Source organism: Triticum aestivum, chromosome 1B, assembly GCF_018294505.1.
Source record: "Triticum aestivum cultivar Chinese Spring chromosome 1B, IWGSC CS RefSeq v2.1, whole genome shotgun sequence".
Lineage (NCBI taxonomy): Eukaryota > Viridiplantae > Streptophyta > Magnoliopsida > Poales > Poaceae > Triticum > Triticum aestivum.
The window spans coordinates 648,259,798-648,277,959 of NC_057795.1; the positions used below are offsets into that span (position 1 = coordinate 648,259,798).

Genomic DNA, 18,162 nt, shown 5'->3' on the forward strand with positions numbered 1-18,162 from the left:
GGTCGTCTTTGAACTTGTTAGTTTGAACCAGGGCGGCGGTTCTGCCGGGAGGCACCTACCTTTTCTTGACCGCATTTCCATGTGTGTAAATCCCTTTCTTTCTCTGCATTGTCATGCATAATCCACTCATTTTGAAGACTTCATTCAGCCACCGACCATTGGAAAACAGAAGAACTCGGTCCATAAAAGGTATTTTCACACATAGTTCAAATTTAACGTGCACGACACTGCAAAAAGCACTTTGAAATGCCATAATATTGTAAGGCAAAAGTACACCTAGCGGGTGAGAGGCAAGACACACTTCTTCGATTGGCGAGGTACACTTCCACGATTGCATGAAGCATGTATTGTAAGTAAACATGTTTAGTTTCGGTCGAACATCATGCAAGTTGTTATTATTTATTTTTGTAATAAGGTTTGGTGTTTTTAGTGTGACATTTGTGTAAGGTTTAGTGTTTTTTAGTATGGCATTTGTGTAAGGTTTAGTGTTTGATTAGCAGTTGCGCCGTCACTGCCCCACTAGCGGCGCACTTGTGGGTGGAGTAGGTAGAGGCGATGGGTAGTCTATTGATCCATTTAGCAAATATGAACTGTATGCACTCTTCTTGTGTCATTGTCTGAAAATCCAAAAGTAGCCAGCTTACCTTAGTGCTAATTGAAAGGGGTCCGGTTTAGGGAAAGAGCCAATCAGACGCCATGAAATGCACTCGTGTACGTGTTGCTTCATTGAGGTGTTGACACGTCAGATGTGTCATCTTAGCTTGGGTTGCTTAGTCTTACTTGGGTATTGACACATCACCAATTTTTATTTCAAGCATTGGCACATCACCAGTTTATAAGCCGTGGTGTACTGTCGAGTTAGTTGGGTTGCAGATGTAAACACCTCCCACCCACCATCCGATGGTTGTGGATGAAGGTTAGTCTAGATCTCCCTTAATAACACGTATATTTGTTCCCTCCTGATCATGGTTATTGCCTCTTAATTGCTCCCTAATTGCAACTAGAATGCATGGAACTTTTTGATGTTTCTCATGCTTAAAAGAATGTTCTTTACTTGCTAGTACTTTATAATTCAAGAAAAAAAATGTTCATGTCCTTATTTTTAGGTCTGCATATTATCAGAAATTTTCAAACAATGAACAACACATAAATACATTGTGTTTTCATCTTCATTTTTTTCCATCTTTTTCTTCGGCCGCTAGCCATGTAAATATGTTAGCAGCCAGGCCCAACTCCCGGTCCACGGTATATGTTCAGACGTTTTCAGTGTGCATCGGACACTCTACTGCAAGTGGAGAACCCACCGCATCCCAAAAGACCGGCCTGAAGGGAGTGTGGCACTCTTCCTCCCATATCCAAGGTGGGACTAAAGTCACTGGCACTGCCCAAGGTCAGATTCACTTTTAGATCTTGGATATACAATGATGAATCCTGACGATCTACGATCACAGAACGCAGTAATATGAATGTCTCTCACCCCAAAGAGTCAATCAAGTATGTCTGCTTTGTTGGCACAAGGAAAGGTAGAACGACCTTCCGCCATGTCAACCGCTCACTAGGCTTCTTGCTGCGGTGAAGTTGCTTCATCACCCGGCTCAACATCAGCCTCACCCCCCCCCCCCCCCCCACACACACCCATTTTAAGCTTTGGTTGTAGTATCCTTTAGTTCCACTTCTTGAACGATCTCTCCCACAATCTTCTTTCCCCACTCCTAGAAGAGCCTCCCTTAGATTGGCGTGGGACCACCCCACCCCCCAAGGAAAGCCCCCCTTAGATTGGCGTGGGGCCTAGCTCTGGTACCAATTGCTAGTAGCCCAGACCCAGCTCCTGGTCCATCGACATACGTTCGGACGTTTCCAGTACGCATCAGACACTTCACTACAAGCGGAGAGCCCACCACATCCCAAAGACCAGCCTAAAAAAAGTGTGGCACTCTCCCTTATAAGGTCCTAGCCTCCTCCCGTGTCCGAGGTGGGACTAAAGTCACTGGCACTGCCCAAGGTCAGGTTCCTGACAAAATACCTTGTGAGCTTCTTTCTATTATAAACCACACTGTAGGGGCTTCCTCTACGATATTTCAATCAAAGGACACGAACAACTGCTATGTAGATATAAATTTCTTGTGCTTGTAAGTTCATGTTTTGTACGATTTTGTTCCACCTCAACAAGACATATTAAAATGTGTGAATGTATGTACGAATATGATACTGTACTTGTGAATATCAAGCAAAATGATTTTCAGGTTTAATTACGGTAGTAGGCGCGCTTTGCATGTGCACCTTACCTAGTGTAGTGCTATAATTTGCACAAATGATATAGCGAATCATTGTTTGCTGAAAGCCTCAATTACTGTGCTTGAGGGCCCTATCAAGATCATATAGGGTGTCTAATAGGTAACAATCTTTGAGCAATGGGAGGATGGTGCTACTGTTTATAGTGCTGCTGCCACAATCCCATTTTCGCCCTCAACATCAAGTCTATACCAAAGTTTCACAGAATAAATGGCACAAAAACCGTGCTCAGCTGTGCAACACCCACTAGCACTAGTACGCTAGATCCTGTAGCCACAAGGTCAAAACTAATGGGCCTACTCAAGTCAGGTTTCCGTGGGCACTTGTTCTCCCCCCCACCAAGCGATTTTGTTACGATTTTGATATTTGTTGGTAAATAAGAATGAAGATTAGATATGGTATATGTTTGATCAATCACACCTAACAATATTTTTGACGGAACCTCGTCAGAGGGTGGGGAGCTCCCGGATTGCATTATAGAGTTGATCCAGTTAATGAGGAAAACCGGATCCAAAAACCAAACAAGAACGGTTAACTAAGGTAACCCTAAAAATATTTATTTAAGCTTTGTTTCAAAGTATTAAGATGATTTGTAAATTGTAATGGTAATGAACCGGTGAAAATTGTGCAAAGCAATTTGGAAACATCTCCATCCATCCATCAACATATTGATGTTGTTGCTTGCGATATATGAATTATGATGAGTGCGAGCCCAGAAAGGCGGTACAGTTCATGTCGTCGTACAACTGATAGCTGAGTTTATAAAAGAAGGGTTGTAGAGTTTTTGTGCCAAACTTTATGGCTAAAGTGCTGGTTAGTCTTGCAGTATATGCCACACTATGCACCCAGGAACTTTCTTCAGTCCAAGTGTTCATATATTTTTTGTGAACGTGCAAAAGCTCTTTGTATCATTCCATTGAAAGAACTCATTTTACAACTGTTCATCGGACTAATGTTTTCTGAATGGGAGCTTACTCGAAAAATCATCGGATTAGGATATCTCGGAATCTTCTTGAGACAAAGATTTACAAAGGGAAAAAAAAGCTTAGGCCACTATTTCGGCATATTCGCTGCACACTTTAGCTTTCCAATCTAGGCGAAACAGGTCGAGATCAAGCGAATGGAACCTCACAAGAAAAAGAGAAGAAAAAAAAAGTCTGAAACCACTATTGCAGCATATACTTATGTCTCCTTTAAGCTTGATTTGAACCATAGGAAGGGAGGATCATGACCTTTTTCTTGTCACAAGACAGGCCTGTGACAGATATATATAGAGATAGATGAACCATTGCAGCAAAGGGATTGGATAAGCTCTACTTCCATTCCAAGACACAAAGTGGAGTGGGGGATGGGAGATGACACCTAGAAAGGAACTTGAAGAGGATATGCCCCAATGTGAATGCTGGGAACAGTTCCTCCATTACAATCCCAGGGAAGTGCTTTGCTTGTGACCTGCAAGCAATGGCACCCACCAATGGTGCCATGGCATGGCTTTGCCTTTGGTGTAAAGTGCCTTTGTGCATGCATCATTGCCCCCAACCTCCCTGCCTTTGTTTCTTTAGGTGCTTGTTGGCAACTTTGGACTGGTGGAGGTTATGTAGATGAACATGGTTCGATTAATTAAAGTCTCGGAGATTAATTAGCTTTCAGTGTGAGACCTACAAAGATCATGGTTAGATGGGGATTTCCTCCGGTTCTGTTAGTGCTTAGGATGAACATATGCTTATAAATTTGTCGGCTTAGCATCATGGTAGCATAAACTCAATTGTTTATCCGCAGTGAAGGCCTGGAATTTCATGCATGTCTATCTATCTGAAAGGGACTTGCCTATGTGAAACTAAGCAAAAGCAGGCTGCTAATCTACACAACCACAACCACAACCACAACCACAAAATGCTACAAGCAAAAGAGAACACAGATCAAAAGCCAGAACCACCAGAGTAATCACCAAAGTTCACCACCATTAAGTGCCTCGGATTAAAACTAGAACTACTGAACCGAAGGCGGAAGAAAATTATCGCACACAAGGATTAGATCAACTGAAAGCATCCTTCGGTGCTAACGCCACTCGCACCATTTCTATATATTGCGTTTGCCTTGGAAAGTGGATGCCTAGGGAAGAAGAAAGGCGCTACGGTGAATCCAGTCGTGCCCGAGTTGATGTTTCTTTAACACAAAAACGATGCGCAACCCTTTGCGCAATTCCGTCTAATATAATCGCCAAGTTGACTCGGGTGAACGTGAGAGGACATATACTGGTTGGTTTCCAATTTTGTTGTGTACTACAGGTAGATCGGCGGTCTCCGTGGGATTGATGGCCATATCAAAAGGAAATGGGGGTATAATTATCCATGGAAAGTGAGATGAGGCTAATGATTATTCCCCATGCCCACTGAGAGTAAACTGAAGGTTTATTCCTTGTCCCAGGAGTTAGTGCCACACTACGTCTGGCTGCTGCGCCTTCAGGATCAAAACGGATCTACTCTCTACTGTGGAATGATGCTCAACTTTGTTGAGTGAATGGATAACTCCTGGTGGAGTAACCATGATCAGATTACTGGTAAAAAAATGCCTTTGGTAAGTATAAAGGATAAGCTCTAGCAATGCATCAACTTTGGTGAGTGAATGAATGGATAACTCGCCCGCTTTCGGTTACTAGAAAACGCCTTTGGTAAGTATAAGGATAAGCACTAACAGTGCATTGTTTGTGAAAGACCAGATTGTCAAAATGATGCATGACTACAAACACAACATTTCAGTTACATCTGCAGAAGCCCAGACGGCGCGAGATCTCGGACCAGGTGGAAACTAAACATTTCAGTTTCATTATTTATGCATTGAAGAGCAGACAGTGGACATGGCAGGGATGTGTATCAGAACACATTCAACAGCATATGGTGAAGGAAACAAAAAAAAATTGGAAAATCAGTGTAGCTCTATAAACTACAGGAGCTGATCCACACCAGGGTATCCAGATTCTAAACTTATCAAGACACTGGAGCTGATTACATGAGAGGCATAGCTCGAGAGGCTTGTGCGTTAAGATGACGATACAGAGACAGGGCCTTCAGCTTCGACTCAATCTTTGAATTAGTTAATGAGAACAAAAGCAACAGACACGTATCGAGAATTGATCGAGGAATGTCCAACACCAGCATCAAGGATCGCTTGGTATTGTCGACATGAACACAAAACAGCAACCTTCCTTGATTCATCTTCTTAATTTAAGCAGCAACAGCGGCACTCTCTGGCTTATCTGTTCCTTCTTGTTGAATGAAGGACTTGTCTATTCCTTCGATGTTGGTTATCCTCAGCTTTGTCAATTCCTGGAATTGTCACAGCAGACAGTAAGAAGAACATATCGAGAGGATAATGTCCATAATGTCATGTATTGACTGAGAACTGAAACGGTATGAAATACCTGACGGTGTCCCCTTGTTCGGCGGTAATTTTTCCTCCTTTTCTTCTTGAATATAATAACTTTTGCATCTAGAGCCTAAGAAAGATTGTCAAGAGAAATGACCTCAGAATTGTGCAGTAATATATTTACAATAAGACCCTAGTAATACCAAAACCGGGCTCTGGTTGAGTAATTATAGAAAGTATATGTACCAACTGCAAGACTGCAACAGTAAAGGTTGGGGCATAGACACTCGTCCTTCTTATCAGTGTTGCTATACATGTTTTAGCACATAATGCCAGTAAAATGAAAAGGTAGCAGAGGTAGGAGGGCGAACCACTAGATATTTTCCATTAACTTGTAATAAGCATGTCATTTCTGTTATAATAGTTTGGGGGGTCAATGCAATCCAATGTGGTGCCCAATGAATTAGTTCAGGTCCTAAAAGAGGGACCAAAAAGGGTCCATATTGGTATATAGGTTGAACAGACATCCAATTGGACTTTGCAACACTAGCATGTTAATATCAGCAGTTAATGGTGACGTAACCAAGGGGGTGTAATGGGATACATAAAAGAATTTAGATTTTTTAGTGTAAACAATCCTGTTATTGGGCACATTGCCAGTCTTAATGATTGTAGCAGAATAGACTAGTACATCAGCTTTCAAATGCAGTGATCAGATCAGTAAATAGGCAGAGAATAAGAAGACTGCCATGCAATATGTTAAGACAAGGATATTCAGATAAAGCTGAAATCTGTGTACATATTGCCTAGTGCCTAGTTTGTAGAATGCAGTCGTAACATTTAATCAGACACACTTACGAACTTGCTCCAAGAAACAGAGTTCATAAACCATTCCATGGACTTCATTTCCATTCTAATGAACATGACAGAAAAAAAGATAGATCAAAGAAGTGTCATCCTTACATGCTCTTCGACGACAGCATGAACAGTAGCATCAGTAAGAGTTGGCCTCCCAATTATTGTTTGAGCTTGTGAGCCAAGCATAAGAACTCGATTTAAAACTAACTGCACCAAGTGATTCAAATAACAACAGCATCAGAAAAATTCAAAAATTACCTATGGAATGAGAAGCACAAGCAAGCAGAGAACTATGTTTGCTACTGGAATCATTACAAGAATTGTATCAACTAGTCACTGGTTCACTGCAGTTGTTCCATCATCTTGGTTTGAAAAATGGTGGGTTTAACAAAAGTATGGTAACGGTGAGGAGTTGTGCTCATGACACTAATGCAACTAAAATAAGAAGGCCCCTCATGATAGTCCTACTCAACCTGTCAACCACAACAATTCATGTTTTCAACAAGTCCATACTCCATACACTTCAGCAAGCTTAAAATTCAATTGTTGGTACATTATACAGCAACCCCTTAAGCAGCTTCCATGACGAAAGATGAATATAAAAGTTTTCATACTTGATTGAACGACTAATTTGAACCAATACTCTTAAGTTTCCAGTTCCCAACATACATAGGTCAAAAGCAAGCGGACCAAAGTGCTATGGGATATCCCGAGATAACAATGGGCACACAATACCAAGACTAAATTCTCTTATCAGCTCAGAATTTGAGGTTTGACCATAGTGATATAACCCATCAGCAAATGAACAGAAGATAAGCCTGCATACTACAACTTGAGAGCTTGTAAACATAGCGGCTACCCTATTCGTCTTTGTCATAGGTTGCAGCTTGAATTGAGGAAACAACATTCAATCGAAATAGCTCGTTCCGCCCATGTGTCACATTACCTTGTCATTCACATCGCAGAACTTGAGCCTCTCCGTGAAGATGGAGTCGCCGTTGCTCACCTTGAACTGATGCGAACCAATCTGCATGAACAAGCAACGCGCACCCAGATCACCAACCAGATCCACGCCCAGAGCCGAACCGAAGCGCAAAACGGAAGAAGATTCGGGCCGGAGGGGGGCAGACCTGGACGACGGCGAAGATGGGCTCGTAGGGCTTGAAGGGCTTCTCGTCGGCGCCGAGCGGCCCAACCACCTTGTACCCGATCTCGTTCGCCTCCGCCAGCTTCTCCTCCTCCGTCTTCCCGCTGGGCGGCTTCGCGGCGGGCGTCTCCTCGTCGCCCTCCCCCCACTCGTCCCCGCTCCCGTCCTCCTCGTCCTCGTAGTGCTCCTCGTCGTCCCCCTCGTCGTCGGACGAGCGGGTCGCGAAGTGGCAGCGCGGGGGGGAGAGCCGGAGCGAGGCGGCGGCGGCGGCGCGGGGGGCGAGGGGCCGGGGCAGGGAGGTCAGGGTCCGGGCCGCGATCGAGGCCGGGGCGAGGGGCTGCGGGGCGTGCGGGGCGAGGCCGCGCGTGAGGAGGCGGAGGAGGCATCGCCGCGTCGCCATGGCTACGGCGGCGGCGGCGGCGGAGGGAGGAGGCGAGGAGGGGAGGGGAGGGTAGAAATGGAAATGTTTATTTTGCCAAGCGGTTTTGACGAGGGTTTAAGGGAAGGGAGCGACACTGCCGGTGGGGCCTGCTCACTGTGGCCGCGGGGAAAACGGTTACATGAGGTTCTGCGTAATCCAGAGGCGAAGACGTACTGTTGGGGGAGATAGGGATACGCTTTGCAACGAACGATTTTGCTTCCCTCAAAAAAAAAAAACGAACGATTTTGCTATAGGGCCGATTTGTCGTTCGGTTTTGAATTGAAATTCCTGGCATAAGTTGAAAATGGAGAGAAATATGTAGCCCGGAACAAAAATTTACATGTTATGTGTGTATTCTCAGTTCTCTGTGGCTACCTCTCGGCTAAAGGAGAGTCGGCGAGGAAGGGGCTAATTTTTTCAAATAATACATTTTTTTAATAATTTGCATAAATATTACGTCGATATTTTTATTTTTAAAAATAATACACCATCAGCCCGCTGCAGGCTGACTGAGCCTAGTTGGCCCACCGCAGGCCGATTGGCTTCCAGTCGGCCCGCAGCAAGCCATGCTGCGGGCCGACTGGAAGCCGATCGGCCTTTGGTGGGCCGAATAGGTGCATGTGGCCATTTTTCTTTTTCTGTATTTGGTTTTAGTTGTTCTTTTCTGTTATTTTTTTACTATGATTGTTCTTTTCTATTTATTCTAGCTATCAAATGAATCTGGTTTGTGTTGAAACTTTTTGCATAAATTACTAGCAATATTAACAAGCCACATATAAATTTTCATAATTTTTGGAAAACCACACATTTACATTTGTATTTGATAGCTCCTGGTGAATATAGATAGGGTTTAAATTTATTTATCAAAATTGATTTTTTTATTTTTATAAATGTTAAAATATTGAGGAGAATGGTTTAAACATTTTTATAAAATAATTTGAGGAAATCTTTTTGGCTTATGAAACAATATGAAACAATTTGAGGAAAAAATATCAAATTGTTTCATAAGCCAAAAAAGTATTCTCAAATTGTTTCATAAGACAAAAAAGAATTTTCGTCATATTGTTTCACAAAAAATGTTTCATATTGTTTCAAATTGTTTCATAAGCCAAAAAAGAATTTTCGTCATATTGTTTCACATAAAATGTTTCATATTGTTTCAAATTGTTTCATAAGCCAAAAAAGTATTCTCAAATTGTTTCACAAAAAAAATTAAATTATTCTCCTCGATATTTTGACATCTATAAAAATAAAAATAAAATCAGTTTAGATAGATAAATTTAAACCCTATCTATATTCACCAGGAGCTATTGTTTTGACGAGAGTTTGCCACGCGGCTGAAGAAGAGATGGCGTAACAGCGGTAAAGAAAGAGCATCATTATTGAGAAGGTAGTCAAGTTATGTCCCTGCTTGAGTGGTATGCTTGTGGACCTTTTGATTAATCATTTACCTTCACGTATGGTTAAACTTTACCGAGTTACATAATGACACATCATTAACTTGTTACACTGATACGAACCAAGAAATGGGTCAAACTTCAGTCATTATCATACATATTCTACTTAGAGTGCCATCACTCATAAGGTATAACAAAGTTTTTGTTTCTGATGTGTGCAGAATACGTCCAACTAATATAGAGACTTTCATTTCGGACGCGGATTTTTGGGACATGGTGCCGCGCGAGGATGAAATCTCGGCAGTCCATGCATGATGTGAGATTAACACTTAATATAGTGATTAAATGAATACCTGAACGCCATGGTAGGTTAATTCGGCAAATACGTGTATATTAGTTGGTGGCTGGGCATCTTAAACGAATTGGATAGTATGACCAAACCTTTATTCATTAACTTCTCTATGTTGCTGGGTTGGGGAAAGACAGTATCTTGATGAGACCATTTAAGATGGCTGGTGTGAAATGTCGGTGAGGTGGAGTTTGATTCACCAATAGCATGCATCTGCACCATTTAATCGGTGGAGTTTCGCCAGATAATGTTCTGTTCTCTGTTAGGCTAGTGAAGCAGTAAATAACAATAGTTTAAGTGCAAGTGTGGTGTATGAGCTGCTTAGATCACTGAAGTGAATACTAACGAGACACTATGTGTGTTGTATCAGAAGTAACCTTGTGTGAGATATCGCAAAGTCCTGTCTTGGAAACATCCCCTTGTGCCCCTCTCCATGAGGTGGCGACTCGGAAAACCTAGCGCGCCACTGGTCCCCTCGCCAGGAAGTTTTATCTTTTCATAATTACTAAAAAAATCCGATGATAATTTCTTCAGGAAGCTTTTTATATGAGGAAAACATGGCACTAGAAAATGTTTAATTAATTCATTAGTGCTGAAATTAATTAATAGATTACCTAATGTGAAACTAAGCCGGCAGCATTATAATAAACATATTATGAGGAACAGTAATCTGAATAGTACTGAACTGTTTTTAGTAACTTTAAGATGATAAGTTTAGTTGAGAAATAACTGATTTTTTGTTCGGTAATCTTCATAGTACAAATACCAAAACATTTATTATAATAAACAAATTATACCGCATAGTACATGGACAAATCATTCCGCACAACAGTACAATTTCAGGTTTAGTAATCTTCATAAACAAGTAAAGTGACAAAGTGGTAATGTGTTTTGTTGGCCAATGAGTACAAATTCTGGAGCTACAACGACTAGATGCCGAAAGTCAAGGATGTGTGAGGGTTGGCAGCTCGCTGGTTTAATGCGTGAGAGCCCATGCCTCGGTTCAATGCCCTCCCCTGCCTTGCATGCCATTTACTGTGTGTGTCAGGTGCAAAAGACACGGCAACACCGAATGTTTATATGACTGGTTAAAACGAAAGTGCTATTCTGAGCTCGAGCTCAGATGCACTGCATATCTCATTCGTTAGTTGGCTCCAAGATTCGCAACACCCCGTGTATTCTCCAGGTCCCACCTATCTACCGCACTTACAGCCACGGTCGCCGTCCCACGCTAACCGGCACAGGCGCGCGTGCAAGTTATGGGCCACGGCTCAGGCCTGGTCCCACTAACGGCAGCCATCCACCCCACCCACTCCATCTCTCATCGATCACCCATCCTCTTCCAGATCTTTCCTGCTCGTCTCCTCTCCAACAACGTCGCAAGAAACTAGATCGGCGGCCATGACTTCCGCAGCTTCTTCCTTGCAGCCTGGGAAGATACTCCCGCTCATCTGTGCTCCGCTCATAAATTTACCCTGTTTTGCCCCACGTCCGCAGGCTGGACTTTGTTCATTCATGAGATCCAGCGACACGTACCTGCCGGAACTGATTCGCCATGGCCTCTCCCACCCGTACGGATTGCAGCAGCCTCTAATCGTGCATTCAGCTTCGTCCCTCCACCAGAGATCTCGCCAGGCAGCAGAGCAGTTAGACTTAGACACCCTTTAGCTAATTAGCGTGAGCTGACAGTGTTGTCCCAAATGTATTACGGACCAATGTAATTTGCTTTCACATTTAGAAGTACGCCTTAGCCTTTGTCATCAGTCCTGGTGGTGCTTTTGTTTGTGTCTACTCTTCTGTAATCATGGGTTCTAGTAATAAAATACGACTGCCGCGTCACATGAGTAGTTTGCATTATCATGTACTCCCTCTGTCTAAAAATAAGTGTCTCTGACTTTGTACCAAAGTTAGTAAGTCGAGCCACTTATTTTGGGAGGGGCGAGTAATTAGCATCACGGTAGTACTAAGCTCAATTCACTTTGCCTGACGGCTTTGGATGTACCCATCTCTTTTAAGGTGTACCTCTGTTAAGCATGCCTTAGAAGTTATCCAGTCTTTTGACGAATTCAAGCGATGGCTTGTCACAAGCATAGGGGTTGGTGGAATTCAGGATGTAATTAAGTGGACATGTTGCTGGACAGTATGAGACTAGCCTGCACCACCCACAAGCTCTGATGTGAGATTATGACAAATTCCATCTAATATATAACTGGCTACCGTGGAATATGCTATGTATTTAAGCTGCATACTCAGGCAATCAACCTCAAATAGCAGCAGAATCATATGGGTGCTGAGTAAAGGTTGCACTGCTCAGGATTTAACATTACAGCAGATATATACGGCAAATAGTACTATTCATAATTAAACACATGAGTAACACAAATCATTGCTCGACAGTTGAAAGTTGAGAAGCAGAGTGCAAGGTGCGCGAGTTTCGGGACAAAGATTAGTTCGACCTCATGCAGGAGGGAAATGATCGACATGTCCCAGCAAACATTGATAAAACAGAACAAAATGATGAGCTTCACAGTGACATTTCTCCAACAACAGCTTCACAACTTGTTTGAATCATCATCTCCGCCGGAATAATCACGACAAGACTCTTCGGGCTTTCTTAACAACCTTCAAGACTTTCTTAACAACTAGACTGAAATTAAATAAAAACATCTCAGTAAAAATAGAAAATTTGATTAAAACTAACAAGAAATGGGTAACATAATTAGAAAGTAAATATCATAGCTTTCCAAAACTATAATAGGAGCATGCTAGAGTGTACAACAAGCCAGCAATAATGTACACTATCATGGTTCATATCTCCAAACCCACTGCAAATAGAACATAAACTACAGTGTCAACTATCAAACAAAATTGATTTATTCTAACATGCCATATGCCACTTCTAGCCTCATTCAACTATAGGTTCCAGAATGCATCAAATAAAATCAAAAGATTCAGATGAGAACTCCCTACGAAAGGTGTTTAGCTGGTGGTGCTATCTCTGCTATACAGAGCTGTATTTTGACAAACTATTGCAAGCATCTTATTTGGTGTCATCCTGATACATGAACAATGTGAGAAAATGCAGACAAATTTGTACTTATATATGGTGTGAATGCTATAGTAAACAGATATAAAACACTGTAGCATGGCATGGCGTATTTGCGAAACAGAACAATATGTGTGCCTATAGTAAATTTGCTAAAGAAAGAGAGCACTGGAGAAATCTAATTGCCTATTTCGCAGTTCTGGAATCTGCAGAGACAATCAAAGCAGGCGGTGCAAACTAAATTGAAACCAAACAGCTATACAATCTATGGTCAGTTAGCAATACCTAACCATGAGTTTAATTAGAGCGCATCACACTTGGACTTTGTAGGACATCTCTAGTTTATATGTGTCTCCTAATTAAGATGAGTCCCATGTTTTTCTTATTTGTTTTTACTCACCATTAGTAGTTTCATCTGGCGGTGCAAACTAAATTCAAACCAAACAGCTACCGAAAGTAACTACCGTTCTTGTACTGAACAAATAAAAGCATATGAACTAAGCTAGCTAGCTGGCACCAAACTGCAAATATCCTCTGAAAATTGGACAACCATTTCTGGAGGTATTATTTATACGCACAACAAGGCTTCTTTTCTCAGAAAACAAGTAATAGTGTACATGAATTCCAAAATACTACTGGTACAGCAGTGCATGCATTTGGTAAAGAGCTGACAGGACCGTGGATCTATCTACATCTAACCCCAGTGCATGTACATCTCATCTTATCTGATCTGATCTCGGCGATTTGGTTGGTGCAGTTGCTTACCTGGGAGAAGAAGAGGAGGAGGCAGAGCAGGGACTGAAGAGAGCATCGGCGGGATTGGGGAGGGAGAAGAGGAAAGTCCCTGCAAGGCTTTGGCTCGGTCCCCGGTGATTCCCTTGGACAGCTTCCAATGCTGCACAAGCTTAATTTGAAGCTCAGTGCCTACACAATGAGCAAGGTCAGCACTACTCGCTGCGCAATTGTTCTAGCCGAGAACAAAATTCTTAAATTTTGGGCAAAGGATGTTCACAAGGGTTTGGGATCCTATGCGGTGACCGCAATATTAGGGGCATCAAGTGAGAGGCGGTCCGATTCATAAAGTCTACAACGAGGATGGACAAAACTGGTGTGCTAAGCCTGCGCACGGCCGAAGACTTTCTTCGTCGGGATATATCATAATCGTCCAGTAAGCTCCGGAAGGACTGCGTCCAAAAATTCAACCAAACTGTATGACCTTACAAAGCATGAAAATGGTACTGTAAAAATTCATAGCAATGTTGAATTTAACTTTAGTTCAGAATGGTCAGTTTGCATACTAATTCCTGTCACACCATGGAGTACTCCCCGCAGAAATTTAACCAAAGGTGTCTGACCTTAGAAAGCATGAAAATATACTACTGTAAATCCTCATAGCAATGCTGAATTTAACTTCAATTCAGAAAAGACAATTTACACACCAAGTCGTCTTGCGCCATGGAGTACTTCACCCAAAAATTCAACCAAACTATATGACCTTACAAAGCATGGAAATATTGTACTGAAAATGTTCCCATGAATGCTGAATTTAATGTTATCACTGACCTCTTGTTCCAACCAGGAGCCTGGGGATTAATCTTCCCGTCGACAGCTCGGAAGTCGGAGGCGAGCTGCCCCTTGTCACTGTCGCCGCTTCAGCTGCGCCGCAGATCCGCCCTTTGGCGCTCACACCCGTGGCCTCCTGCAGCGTCACCTCGACCACTGTGTGCCTGGTGCCATGAGCCAGCGACTCTTCCAACACTAGACTCTCCCCAACCTCCTCAATCAGAGTGGATCTGGCAGACCACTATCTTAGGCACGAACATGCATCGCGTTGATCTCCTCCAGAACAGCATCCAGTAAACCAGCATCACCTAGCGGAAACACACCCCTTAGACGTGTTACCATTTATGATCATGCATTAACATTGCAATAACAAATACTCTAATTGCAGAACATTTTTGAAGGAGCACATATTATCTAACCTGGCAATTGTTATCTTTTGTCCTGAACAAGTGGTACAACATTATTCACGTCTGCATCTCCCCTGTTCACACTAACAGTTGTAGGCGCATCTCCCCTGTTCACACTAACAGTTGTAGGCGCTGATGTTCGTACTGCCCGGGGCCCCGGGCCCCTTCAAGTTAGATAAAAAAAATTCTTACGAAGGAATCAACATTTGTCAAAGGTAATTTGAGACACACACTATACACGCGCCTACCTCCAGGATTCATAATTTGGATCCCCACCTCCTCTATGGTCATGCGTTTCGCTGCAATGGCATACCCGATGACAAATAAACAACTGATTCAAATGCAACATAACTGAACAACACCAATTACGCCAAGCACAGAATGATCATTTTTGCTAACCTTGCCTACGGAGATACCGTGCCATGTTCCCCGTATTCATCACTGTCGGAAGATTCCATCCCTGACTCCTCCTGAAGTATCTTCTTCCCACGCTCTTCAGCGGTGCTACGCCGACCAATTATTGGACCAGCCCTGGCTGATGGTCTTTCATTTACTGATGCGCACAATTTCCTCTTTCACGAGCTTCAGATCTCACTGCAAACTAATTCTTCATTTTAGTACATCCAATTTTTTTGTCCATGACAAACATATAACACAATGAAATTGACGTACCATTCGTACCATCCAATGGTTCTGTCCCTACTTCTTTCTCAGTGGTGGCCACAATCTCCTGCCCTAAATTCTCATTCTTCTCATGATCTGTCTCCTCAACTTTTTACTGCATAAAGTGTACACCATCAAACCTGCTGCCATTTTCCGTGACTGCAAACAATTTTCATATCCACGCTGGCATCCGCAATGACATGACCGTGTTCTCCATGCCAGCTTTCCCTGCACACGTAATACATCTCTCCAAAATTATGCCTCTTCAGTCTTCACATAAACTACATCGAATTCAATGGATGACAATATACTGACTCGTACAGGTCATGTTGTTCCTTACCGAGCATTTGCAGACAATTTCTTGAATACACTTCGTGCTCTCAACATTGAGTTGGCTTTTATACCATACATAATCCCAAGCCCCTTCTCCAAAGAATACAAGTTGTAGAGATTTTGTGCTTCACCCAGCGAGTCAAAAGTAGTACCCATCGTCAGAGTGATAACATTTTCAGTCGGGTTTTATACGAACACCTCTACTTCCTTCTCAAATGTGCTAACGCGAGTTGGGCAAGGGGTCCTGCTAGGAGCAGCAGTACCAATCTCAGCCTGAAAGGGATTACAAATGTTTCTGTCAACCAGTTTGATTCATTGCCCATGAAATTGCAGTTCTAACTACATACCTACTAGATTATATTGACCGTTCAAAACATCAAGCTTTAACACTAATTAATATTACACCATGGACTACTGCCACCAAATTCAATCAACACTGCACTACTGTACACAGCTAAAAATAAGTTACTGAAATTTTTCACGGCACATCTCAATTTTAATTCAGTTTCCCTCACCTCTTATTCCAAAGCCTGGGGATTCATCTTCTCCGTCGACAGCTCAGAAGTCAGAGGCGAACTGTCCCTTCTACCTACTGCTGCTTGAGCCGCGCTACAGATTCGACCATCTCTGCCCATTGCCGGTGGTCCAGACGCCCTGCAGATCCGCTCTTCGCCGCTAACACCTGTGCCCTCCGGCAGCGCCACCACCACCAACGTTCGCCTGGAACCATCCGCCGGCGTACCTCCCGGCACCAGACTCTCCCCAACCTCTTCAATCAGAGTCGATCTGTGGCAGATGAAGTGAATAAACATCAGCCTCCTGAGCTCCGGTCTTCAAGCTAAGGCGGAAAAAAAACAATGCTCGGTCGACTTACCTCCTGATTGCTGCATGAGGAACTCTGATGCGTGTCCGCCGCCTGTTCTCCCACTCCCTCGACCTCTCCCTTGCGAGTTACAGTACCTGAATGGCGGCCGCGTTGGAGAAGAAGACTCTCGGGTCTCGGCATGCATTCAATTCGAGGCTGACTCGCTTTGACGGAAAGCGACTTATCGGAGCCACGGATCAGACCGAAAGACTCGAACCTGGGCCACGGATCAGCCCGTCAGCGTCAGACGTCGTCCAGAAATCACTACGCCCACGCCCCTAACCTGGCCCACAAACCAGGCCTGGCACATACGTATTCCACAACAGTTGGCATTTATCAGCGTTTCTAAACTCTCCATATAAAGTGTTGGCCCAGATCCCCACGCGCAGCGAACGCACATGATATCCCGAGCATATGTGCTCGGGACCAGTTACTCCATGTCCTGGTTAAAATCCTTATACAGCTCACACGTATTCAAACTGCACGAATCATGGGAGAACATGCGGTGTGGATACCAGCCGCGCGTGGCCGCATGTCCACTCGCGATTATTCACTTTCATTCTCCGTTTGTACGTTGAGTCATAAACTTAGTAGGGTCTTCGTGTCTATAAGTTCGGTCATTACATTTCAATGTTCTGAATTCAAATAACTACATAGACAAGCAAAAAGAAACTCCTCTGGTGGTGATGATTGGTAGCCATGTAAAATACATTATAGGCTGTTTTTAAAATACATTATTAGCTCTTTTCCTCAAATACATGTTTTAATATCTACTTTTTTCATAAACGTTATACATTTATCGTATGCATTTGAAGCATTACTTTTATACATGTTTATCAATTTTCAAATACATTATTCACAATTTTTTTCCAAATACTTGCTTTGAAGTTTAATTTTTTTACACATATGAAAGACTGAAAATTTAATTTTATACACTTACAATATTTTTCAAATACATGCTTAACATTTTTTTCTCAAATGCATGCTTCGATATCCTTTTTTCATGCGCCGTATACATTTTTTATACATCTGAAACATTTTTTATAGTTATGCCAATAATTTTTGAATTACGCAAAAGAAAATTATGTGTATATTTGTTTTAAAAAAATTCAGATACAGTTTTTGAATTACTTAAAGAATGTCATGAGCATTTAAAAAAATGAAGTTACGCTTACAAAAAATTTACATTCTGTCTTTTCAAATCATGGTGAACATTTTTTTGGGATACATGTATTTATAATTTTTTAAAATAGAAAATAAAATAAAATAGAGAAAACGAAAATGAAATTGCAAGAGAGCGAAAGTAGCATGTATAAGTTTTTTCTAGGCAAGAAATAACATGTACTTTTTTTTCTGAGGAGAGTGACACGAGTCCGTCATGCGATAGGCTACTTGGCCCATATACGGAAGCGTTGTAGGCGATCCGTCTTTCCAACTTGCGCTAAAGCGAGCTAT

General features: G+C 42.5%; 1 protein-coding gene and 1 long non-coding RNA gene across 7 annotated transcripts; both read right to left on the reverse strand.

Annotated features, from left to right (window-relative positions):
* Positions 1 to 5,092: 5,092 nt before the first annotated feature.
* On the reverse strand, positions 5,093 to 8,115 carry LOC123145181 (50S ribosomal protein L21, mitochondrial). The gene is made up of 5 exons (XM_044564530.1): positions 7,647 to 8,115; positions 7,463 to 7,543; positions 6,622 to 6,723; positions 5,714 to 5,788; positions 5,093 to 5,618 (listed from the first exon to the last, which is right to left on the reverse strand). Exons 1-5 carry the CDS (start codon positions 8,061 to 8,063, stop codon positions 5,517 to 5,519), a joined length of 777 nt encoding a protein of 258 aa, XP_044420465.1. The 5' UTR covers positions 8,064 to 8,115; the 3' UTR covers positions 5,093 to 5,516.
* Positions 8,116 to 12,165: 4,050 nt separating this feature from the next.
* Positions 12,166 to 16,909, reverse strand: LOC123145190 (uncharacterized). Of its 6 annotated transcripts, none has more exons than XR_006472164.1 (10): positions 16,717 to 16,909; positions 16,358 to 16,628; positions 15,850 to 16,115; positions 15,528 to 15,737; positions 15,246 to 15,440; positions 15,095 to 15,145; positions 14,859 to 15,010; positions 14,440 to 14,747; positions 13,642 to 13,800; positions 12,166 to 12,477 (listed from the first exon to the last, which is right to left on the reverse strand). It is a non-coding gene; the product is annotated as an uncharacterized lncRNA (long non-coding RNA). The 6 variants fall into 6 exon arrangements; XR_006472163.1 differs by having other exon boundaries at positions 14,859 to 14,990; positions 15,519 to 15,737; XR_006472160.1 differs by having other exon boundaries at positions 15,519 to 15,737.
* Positions 16,910 to 18,162: the final 1,253 nt, after the last annotated feature.